The following is an 11,343-nucleotide window of genomic DNA, read 5'->3' as shown; positions in this document are numbered from 1 at the left end:
TAGATACGTCATTTACAAACAAATAATGTCCCATAAAATCTCCTATTCATTAATGAATATATCTGTTTTAAAAGTGAAAATGTTAAAGATTTTGTCGGTTTCCTCACTCGACTTATAACCATCCACGGGTTTCTTTCTTTGCTTTCGTTCTTTCATGATGATGATGATGGTCTATTTCAGTTTAACCATAAAAACCTAAGCAACAAACAAAGCCCAAAAAGCTTATATGCCAATTAAGAAAGATAGAGAGAGAAGGTCATGCATCTCTCCTGATATAGGAGCCTCAGCCTTCAACCTTTGAACCTACCCTTTCTGCTTTTCTTATTAATATACTCCTCTATTTATGTGAATTCACCAGGGCCAAAGGGTTGTTGCTTTACCATGGCTGTTCAAGCACCTTTGTATGCTGAAAATATGTGCGGTGTTCAGGATTGGATGGTAAACCCTGCACCTGCTCTAATTCCTTCCTCGTATTTCACTCTTCAAGACCCTTCTCGATATACGCTTCCTTTTCATCTGCAACAAAACGCTCACAATTTGGCTGTTGCTTCTTCTTCTTCTTCCTCTTCCGCATCTAATGCTTTCGTCTCTGTGGCTCTTTCACAATCGTTGGATGCTCAACTGGAGATGCAAAGACAGGAGCTTGATTGCGTTCTTCGATTGCAGGCAAGAATTCATCATAACTTTATTATTTTCGTATATTTTTTTTATTATCGGCTATTTGATCAAGGTTCTTGTTTTTTTTTTTTTTTTTTGTAACTGAAAATTTGCCATTTCTTTTAATATTCTATCACGGACGGAGAAAACCCAGAATGAGAGGCTAAGATCTGCTTTACGTGAGCAAAGAAAACGACAATCGGCCATCCTGCTAAAATGTATAGAATCAAAGGCCATGCATTTGATAAGGCAAAAGGAAGAAGACTTGGCTCGAGCAGCAAAGAAAACAATGGAGCTCGAAGCCTCACTAAGAAAAGCGGAAACGGAGAGTCATTCATGGCAAAACCTTGCTAAAGCAAAGGAAGCAATGATCATGGATCTCAACAACAAACTGGAACAAGCGAGGGAGAGCCTAGTCTGGGTCAGCAATGCACCAGAGGATGCAGAATCACTTTTCAGAGATCAACAAGAAGGAGAAATGAAACAAAAGAGCAATAATAATAATAAGATGGCTTGCAAACACTGCAATGCTAGGAGCTCGTGCGTCGTGTTTCTACCATGTAGACACCTTTGCTCGTGCAAGTCTTGTGAAACTTTCCTCGAAGCTTGTCCTGTCTGTAACTCTATAAAGGAAGCAAGCATCAAGGTTTTTTGGGTCTAAACGAGACAAGTCACAAAGCGAAGTACTGTCACAAAGGAATGCTCTTATGGGGGAAATTGAAACACACTTGTTGATACATGTACTGTCAGCCTAGAGTTTCATTTTTCCTTCTTCTTTTATTTTGCTATCCAAGCCTGTGTTATGAGACTCTTCCAAACGATGACAGTATTGAAAAACTGGGAATCTTTTTTCATCTGTTAGCTTTTTCGGGTTAATCAACATTTTCCTGATTTAGATTGCATCTTATATATATATATATATATATATATATATACATACACACTGTTCTAAAATATGTACAGTTTTCGTTTAACTGGCAGACATATGGATTGGAAAGCCAAACTTTTTGTTCTTTTTCCAATGAATTATCAATTGAAATGACACTTCTAAGCTGTAAAAGAAAATCTAGAAATTGACTAGCCTCCAAGCCTGAACAGAGGCCTTTCCTTCCAGAATTGTTCTAACACAGGCTTCCAAATGCTTCATTAATCCCTATTAATATCAGGCGAAAGTAAATATTAGAGAAAGTTGAAAAATGTTCATCATTTTTTATTTCTTCTAAAATTTATACTTGATTAGATATCATTTAGATTTTTTTAAAAAAGAAAATTGATGATTATGAAAATATATTCCATCAGTACTTTACTCTTTCTTCAAATTGAGTGAAAATATGCAAATCACTTTCTGGTTTCCCTGCTGTACACGTCCCAAAGTTTTAGGTTTTTAATTTTAATGGTAAAGCATTTAACATGGATAAATTTTGTACAATAAGGGTTGCTTGTTAAACTTTGGCTTTCTTCGTCGATTGTGACATGGATGATAAATATTCTAAACAAATTGAAAAACTTTCAAATTATAAAATTAAAAAAATAATTAATTAGTGTTAAATATTCAATTCTTTGTTACAGAGGTCGTTGAAGGATTAATGCAACATCAAAGTTTTATTCTCTAAATTAGGATATCTCTAAAAGGGGATAAAAAATAAGAACCATCATCAAAATTTATTGTACTAAGTTTCATGTGAGTGTTCGATTGATTCGATTCGAACTGATTGAAAAAAAAATTGAGTTAATTGAATTAACGAGTCCTATTTTATCATCCTAATTCTACTTGAATTTTTTTAATCCAATAAAATTATTTAAGTTCATCAATTTTGAAAGTATGTATATTTGAAAACTTTTTCAAAATAAAAACTAAAAATTAGTATGATAAACTTATTAAGAAATATCAATTTTAGAAATCTAAAATTTTATAATCTTATTAAGAAATATAAATTTTAGAATTTTTACAAATATTTTGAATTTTTTAAAATTATTTTGAAGCTTTATAATTTTTGTTAAAAGAGAGATCAATTTGCTCATTTTCAAAATTGACAGGGACTAAAGGGGTATTTACACCAATCTGTTATTTGAATTGTAAAATTCAACTCGACTAGAACTCGAAACTTGAATTACTTATTCGAGTTGACTCAATTAACTCGAACAACTAGATTCAATTAACTCGAAATTCGATTTTTTTAATTGATTCGACTTTTGCTCACCCCTAGTTATAGGATTCAACTCACCATGTTTAGGATATAATCAGTGTTGTTTAACTCAGATCAAATCGGTAGTTCGATCGAGAATCAGTTGAGAGTCAATCTAGAGAGTGGCTTTGAACCGGCTAGATCGTCAACCAATATAAACCGACTAAAAAATTGATCAAACCGATGATTAAACCAAAATTTTTAATTGTTTAGAATTTTTAATAATTTTTAATCAAATCGATTGGACCGACGAACTAATAGGCTAACTAGTTCGATCACCGGTCCAGTTTAAAAAGCATTGGATATAACAATCATTTGAACAAAGATGATACCAAGAGAATAATACCCTTATGATATAAGTACAATATACTCTAACAAGAAAATAATACCTTTGAGATATAAGTATAATATACTCTAACAATTGACATAAACATATAAATGGAAGGGTAAAAAGTTACTCACATAAGAGATAAACCTTTTAAAATGGTCAAATAATGGAACCTTTACCGTTATAGAAACACTCAAACAAGGACTTTATGCATGCTTCAACTTAATTTGTAGAAAAATTAGATAAATGCTAATGTGTTTAGAATAAAACACATAACATTTCAATCAAATATTGATTGAAAAGAAATGAAAGAAGTCGGAACATAATTTAGAACCTAATATACGACATTTGAGAAGCCCCTATTTGAGCAATTTCAAAAAGGTTAGCCCATTACTCGACCATTTTGAAAGGTCTAATTCATATGTGAGTAGCCTCTAAAAGGTTGAGCCCCAATTTGAACATTTAGCTTAAAAAGGAATTCAACAATAGATTTATTGTTCTTAATCTCTAAGCAAAAGCTATACTTCAAAAAGCAACAATTAAGTATATTTAAAAATCTTATGTTAGTATTATGTCACATTTATATATAAATATGTAAAAGTTATATAAATTAGAAATCCTATCACACGTAAATGCGTGTGGAAACCACATATTTAAAACACAAATGTGTGTTTAAACACAACAAATAATAAATAGTGAAATGTAAGGTTTGAAACTAATAATAATAACACATGCAATATGTAAAATAAAAAATAATTAAACTTGTGAGTAAAAGAAAATTGAAATAGGTAAATACATTATATTTAAACTATTAAATGCGCTCCAATTATTTATCATGATATTGTCATTTTTCTATAGCACGTCAAAACATTATCAAGTTAGTGAAAAAAATTTAATTATTTTAAAAAATTAAATATCGAGTTTAACTTGTGACCCCAACGCAACCAAGAACATTATTTATATACACAAATGTTGTGAAAGAAAACATTTTGTGTTAAAAGTTCTTTTTTTTAAAAAAAAAAAGTTTACTTAAGAATTAATGTTGGTGCGGTGGTAAAAAAATTGTTGGATAATCCATTAAACATGGGTTTAATCCCTAGACATGTTAATTTTAGTTCTTTTACTTAAAACCATATAAAAATATGATAAGGCAAAAAAATTATCAAAATAATAATATTAGCCATTTAATGAAAGTGTATATTAGTCATTTTCTAGTTGAGTTGGTGACTTGGTTAACCCGTGACACCAACTCAATTAGGGGTTTAATTAATAGCATAGATTATATTACATTATGTCACACTCATGATGTGAGTAAAATAAAACATTTTATGTAAATTTTTTGAAAAAAAAATTCAACAATGATAATAGGTGAAGTGGTAAAAAATTGCATTATAGAATTTATTAAACATGTGTTCAATTCTTAGATATATGATTTTTAGTTGTTTTGTAACACCCCTTACGTGACCCAATCATCGGATTCAAACTATAGGATGCCTCATTCATTATTGGAGCAACTACAAACATTTAACATTCAAATCAAGGCATAATACATGTAAACATAAGTATTTCAAACCATAGACATGATATATAATCTTTTCGGGGTCTTATACAAGCCTACATACACTAAAGTTGGCCCAAGATCAAGTAAGGGCCAATTTGTAAAAGATTCAAAATTTTGGGTCGACGTCGCGATGAAGACATTGCGACACAAGATGCTGACATGGGCTCGTTGTGATGACGAGATTTCTCATCACACTGTGACCTAAAGTTTAGAGCTTGTCGTGACGACCATCACTTGATGTCGCGAAGTAGACTCTGTTTTTGGTACTAATTAGGCCATTTGGTATCTACTTCGTGATTACATTAAAATTCATTCATTAGGTGCACAATACACAATTTTACTTGCACAAAGTTACTTCAATTTCATACCCAAACATGTCAACTTATAACATCTACATGGCCTATAAACATATAATTCCTTTATCAAAGTATACATATCAACCATTAACCATTTACCATCTTTATCATTATCAATTCACATCCAATATTACCATTTCAAATATCATAATCACAACTCAAACCATGTACTAAAAACATATCTTCTGAAAAATAATTACTATTAGGAAAAATCATACATAAAATAGATTTTCATCTATGCTATTATTCAAAGTTAACCGAATACAAAACATATATATTTTAACTGTAATAGTCTATTTTTAGGGTTAATCGAAACAGTGGTTTCAGGACCACAAATCCGAAGTTAAAATATTTATTTTAGTATTTTATTATGGTTTACAGTATGATAGAATTATTGTGTAAAAATTTTATAAATAAATTTTACCGTTTAAAGGCTTAATTCGGTAAAAAGGACTAAATCGCGTAAGGTGTAAAAGTTGAATTCTATAAGCTAAAAGCATTAAATAGTTATGAAATTTCAAACTTGAGGGTTTTAGGTGGTAATTAACCGATTGGAATTATGAATGGTAATTATGAAATAAATTTAGTTATGTGCTTTATTAATGAAAATTACAAGGTTAATTAATAAGGTTATAATGGTAATTATGAAATAAATTTAGTTAAATAATAAAAACATGGTGTCATCTTCACCATTTAGTTTCCACCATCGAAAATGCATGAAGAAAAATAGCTATGGATGAAGTTATATTCCGCCAAGCTTTTAAGATTAATGGGTGAGTGGTTTTTGCTCGGTTTTTAATAATTTCTACGTTTTTGAGATCGTTGCTTCGTAATCTAGCTAGCCCGTACCTCCGATTTCAAAATTTTTAAAGATTTTTATAGTTTCCATTGTTGAATACATGTGTTAATTGATGTTTGATGATGAAATATGAAATTTTGATGATAGTTTTACATGTTTTGTAAAGTGATTTTTAGTAAAAATGTTAATTTTGGATTAAATTGATAAATGTGAAAATTGTGTGGTCAAATGTGTGAATGATTACTAATTATGGGCTGCTAGGGACCCATATAGAATTCTTCTAGCATGGGCTTATCCTTAATTGTATGAATTTGCAATTTTATGTGATACGGACTAAATTGCAAAAATGTGAAATAATAAGGCAAAAGTGTAATTTTACCAAAATGTGTAAATTGTGTTAAATTGAATGAATTAATGATTAAACAAATAAATTTTGTTATTATATAGATTGAGAAAAATGAGATTCGGATCTAGAACGAGGGAAAATAAAGTATTGGATTTGTCGACCTAATTCGTCGTTATAGCAAACAAGGTAAGTTCGTATGCTAATAAAGGTAATTAAGTTTTGTTACAAATGCATATTTATTATTGAATTGAATTGAATTGAATGTTGAATGGTCATGATTATGAGCTGGAAACGACAGAGATACGACGTCCGAAAGTCCCGTATGAACCTTAGGAATAGTATAGGATACAAATGTCATCACATTATGATTGCCGAGATGAGATTACATGTAAGACCATGTCTGGGACATTGGCATTTTATTGTGATTACATGTAAGATCATGTCTAGGACATTGGCATCGTTATATGATTTTGTGTAAGACCATGTCAGGGACATTGGCATCAATATGATATAATATGTAAGACCACATCTGGGATATGGCATTGTATGAGCTTTATGTGATATCCGAAATAGTCAAGACGACAATGAAAGTACGATAGAAATAAGTAATACAAGTACGTATAGAACCTACGTGAGAATCGAATGAAAGTAAATTGGCGAGTTCATATTGTATCATGTATATTAAATAAAAAAGAATTGTGTATAAGTATGTTTCATGTCAAAATGTGTTTATTTGGCTATAACGAAGTATAAATTGAATGATATGTGAGATATGAGTTATAGTTGTTCTAACTAAATATATATATGACACGTGAAAGAGAAACCACGGTAGGGCCTTAGCAATGTATGTATATGACCATAGTTGGTCTATGGCATCGAAAAATCGATGAATTTGTATCATAAGCACTTATAAACCAGAGAGGTTTGATAAGAGTATGGGTGATAAACAGAATGGTATCAGTATGGGTATTTACGGAAAACTACTCAAGTATCGAGTTATTTGCAGTTGAGAACTTGTGAATGAGGACATGAATAATTTGATGTTAGCTCATGAATTGTTGCTTTAAATGGTAATAATTTATCTATTTCGAATTGATATATGAATGCTGTGATCATTTTAGATTAACATACGAACTTACTAAGCTGTGAAGCTTATTTTGTGTTATTTTTCTATGGTTTATAGTGGTTCGAACGTTCGCTCGGGTTAGAAGTCAATAGAGATTGCATCACACTATCCGGCTATTGATTTTTGGTATTTTTATACTTTGGGGCTTGGTTATATGGAAGGTATAGGCTATGATCTTTTTGATATGGTTGTTAGAAATGTATATAGTCATTTGAAATGGCTTATTAATGATTCATGCTAGTTTTGGTATGTGTTTTGATTAAGAAATGGTTGAGACATGAGAAGTGAAATGTAATGATTCAATATGATATGATTTATGCTGGAAATGGTCACAATTGGTTGCTTATTTGGTTGTATATTTGGTACCATTTGGATGCCTTAGGATGCATGTGACTTAAGTGGGAAAAAGTAGCTTATAACAAGCCTATTTTCGTGCCACACGGTTGAGCACACGTGCATGTGACTCAACCATGTGACCCCTGATGCTTAATTAAAACAAGTCAGTGAGTTACACGACTTAGACACACGGCGTGTCTACTGGCCGTGAGTGGCACATGGGCGTGTGGCCGGCCATGTGACCCAAGTCAGTAACCTCTCCAGTTTTCCCACGGCCATGGCACACAGGCGTGTCCTCGATCGAGTGGTGCAAGTTAGTATGTATGCCCTATTTTCACACAGCCTGTGACACGGGCGTGCCTGGCGGCTGTGTGAGGCACACGGCCTGTTCACACGGGCATGTGACCCTTAAATGCAAGAAAATTTTTCTATATTTCCCGAAGTTTGCAAATGTTATCAGCTTAGTCCTGAACCTCTTCTAAGCATGTTTTAAGGTCTCGTATAGCCTTATAAGGGACAATGTGAATATGTTAGATTGATATTTATGTGAAATTGAATCATGTATGAGAAATGTATATTATATGTTGTGCTTTGATCGGTAATGCCTCATAACCCTATCCCGGCAACGGATACAGGTTAGAAGTGTTACATTAACATCCATTGTAACAATCTGGTTTAGACCCTAGTCGGAATAGTGGTTTCAGGACCAAAAATTTGAGTTAGAAAAAAATATTTAAATATTATTTTATGTGCTTAAAGTATGTGAATTGACATGTGTGAAAGTTTCATATGAAAATTTGATCAATTGTGTGTCGGATTTAATAAAGGACCTAATCACGTAAAATGTAAAAGTGGCTTGCTATTTGTTAAAAGTGTCTACTTGATATGGCTTATTGATTATGAGGTCCTTATGTTGTTAATATGACATTTATATTGAAAGTGGACTAAAATGGCCTTATATGTTAATGTTTTTATATGTTATTAATCAAGGGCAGAATTGGAATTTAGTAATTTAAGTTATATTAATAAGACAAAATAAGAAAATAGGCCATTATATGTTTGTTTATGCCGAAAATTGAAGAAAAAAAGAAAGAAAAAGAGTTAGCTAGGGTTCGGCACTTCTAATCTTTGATTAAGGTATGTTTTTTATTGGTTTTTGATAATTTCTACGTTTTTGTAATCGTTGTTTTGTATACTATCAAGCCCATGTCTCAATTTTTGATTTTGATGATGATTCTGGGTTATTCCGTTGTTGATTTTGTAAGCTTTGTGAAGTTAGTTGATGGAAAATGAAATATATGTTTTGGGTTAGTATATTTTGTCTTTGAATTTTTGATGAATTTCAGTAAAATGGACTAAATTATGAAAATGAGTTTTTGAGGGACTAAAATGTAAAATAAATGAAATGTGTGGACTTGTATGAGTACTATAAGAATTCGGTTAGGCATGTGTGCAAAGAAATTTTGTGTATTTTGTGATTTTTGTGATTAGGGACTAAATTGTCAAAATGTAACAATGTGAGGGCTAATTTTTAAAATTCCCTAAATATGTGTTTATGGATTGATTTGAATGCTTTAATGAATAAAATATTTAAATTTGAATTTATATTGATCAAGAATTAAAGAAAACAGAATTAGATCGAGGAAAGTCGAAAGTCGTCGAGTAGCCGATTCTGTCTATCCAAATCCATACGAGGTAAGTCTATATACAAATAAATGTATTTGAAATTATTTATTTATGCTTATATGTTATTGAACAATAATGAATGGCTTTATGCTTTGAATATGAGATATCCGAGAAAATATCGACAAAGTTTCGACGTCCGAAAAGCCCCGTACGAACCTTAGGAATAGTTAGGATACATATGTCATGACATAGGATCCGATATGTGTTTTTGTGTAAGACCACGTCTGGGGCGTTGGCATCGACTTATGATTTACGTGTAATACCACGTCTGGGACGTTGGCATCGTATTTGATTTCATGTAATACCCTGTCTGGGACAGTGGTATCGATATTTGATTACATGTAAGCCCACGTCTAGGACATTGGCATTGTACAAGCTTTCTGAGCTATCCGCATATCCTTATGATTCCGAACGGTTCAACGGCCATTCCGAGATAATGAATTATCATGTGAACATTTATCCAATTCAAGTACGTTCAAAATTAGTATCATTTTTCATGTTGAAAGGTAAGTATATGTACTCTAGTGAACAAATGTTGATATGTGATAAAAGCATGAGAAAATATCCTATATGTGCTACAGAATTTGGAATATGTGAAATGTATATGAACATTGAGGTTTGTGATAGTATTTGGCTATGAAGTATATGTAATTTGATGATGTTTTTATGTTTAAAGTGTTAAGTTTATTTGTATATGGCTTACTAAGTTTTTGAAAGCTTACTTTGTCTGTATTTGCATTATTTTATAGATATCGTAGCTATCGGGAGCTTAGGGATCGTCGAGGATCGTCACCACACTATCGAACTATATTTGGTACCTTTTGAAAATGTATATATTAAAGTATAGCATGTATAGGCTAGAAGTTTTTGGATATGTTTTGTGAAGTGTATATATCTAGCCATGTGGTTTGGCTTGGTTTTGGTGGTGTATATGTATGAGTTTTGGTATATGATATGTGATGCAATGGTCGTATGTTTGATGTGTTCATGAATGGCCAATAGAAATGGTAAGTTTGGTAAGAATGTGGTATGAAATTGAATGAGTATATTAAGGTTTATAAACCATATGTTTTGTTATGATTCTTACTTATAGAATGATATGTTTTGGTATGTGTTACAGGTGTGGAAATTGTTGATAATGAAATGGCATGGAAGATGCATGATTTGGGTTTGAAGTTGGCTGAAATTATAGTGCAAATGTGTTTGGTTTTATGCTTGTAGGTATGACCCAAATTGGGTGGCAAATTGGCTTTTCAAATGGCCTATTTTTGTCCAAACGGGCAGAGACACGGACGTGTGTTTCAGCTATGTATGACACACGGTCATGTTACACGACCGTATGTCCCCTGGGGTAGTCCTACAATTTAAAGTCAGTCTTGAGCACAGCATGGTACATGGACGTGTGGCTACTCGTGTGACCCAATTTAGTTTTGACCACGGCTAAAGCAAACGGGCATGTCTTGTGGTCCTGTAAATAAGTCAATATGTATGCCCTGTTTCGACATGGCCTAGACACACGGGCATGTAACCTGTATGACTTTAATAAATGTTTAAGTTTTGAAAAATTTTGTATGAGTTCGGTTTAGTCTTGACCCCTTTCTAAAGTAGGTTTTAGGTCACGTTGACCTATATAAGGGGCTTTATAATGATGTTTGACTAAGTTTGTGGATGATGTTATTGAATTGCTTGTAAAATGTTTCGATTTTTTTAGTAATGCCTTCAACCCTAGTCCGGCGACGGATACGGGTTAGGGGTGTTACACCCATTGCTCAACCCGTTCACCGAGCTCGAGCTACAGGATGCTACTACTATTACCAGAGCAGTCACATGCAATATATAGTTCAAAATTCATTTAAACACTAAGTTTCCGTCAAAGATCCATGCATAATATGATTTATCATTAAAATCGAGTCTCAATCGAGATTAAAGCTCTTAATTCGACCAAGGGTTGACCAAGACTGA

General features: G+C 32.3%; 1 protein-coding gene across 1 annotated transcript; it reads left to right on the top strand.

Moving 5' to 3' along the window:
- Window positions 1-218: 218 nt before the first annotated feature.
- Window positions 219-1,494, top strand: LOC108452270 (probable BOI-related E3 ubiquitin-protein ligase 2). Its single transcript, XM_017750042.2, has 2 exons — window positions 219-666; window positions 812-1,494. The coding sequence occupies exons 1-2, from the start codon at window positions 382-384 to the stop codon at window positions 1,316-1,318; spliced, it is 792 nt and encodes a 263-aa protein (XP_017605531.1). The 5' UTR covers window positions 219-381; the 3' UTR covers window positions 1,319-1,494.
- Window positions 1,495-11,343: the final 9,849 nt, after the last annotated feature.

The sequence above is a fragment of the Gossypium arboreum genome, chromosome 5, assembly GCF_025698485.1.
Source record: "Gossypium arboreum isolate Shixiya-1 chromosome 5, ASM2569848v2, whole genome shotgun sequence".
NCBI classification, from domain to species: Eukaryota; Viridiplantae; Streptophyta; class Magnoliopsida; order Malvales; family Malvaceae; genus Gossypium; species Gossypium arboreum.
Note: the sequence above shows the minus strand (reverse complement) of the source record. Positions and strands in the feature narration are given on the sequence as shown.

Excerpts from the sequence above, each read along its gene's own strand:
- LOC108452270 (XM_017750042.2), top strand. The coding sequence starts at position 382 with ATGGCTGTTCAAGCACCTTTGTATGCTGAAAATATGTGCGGTGTTCAG. Across the intron at positions 667-811 it reads ATTGCGTTCTTCGATTGCAG|AATGAGAGGCTAAGATCTGC; the intron begins GCAAGAATTCAT and ends GAGAAAACCCAG.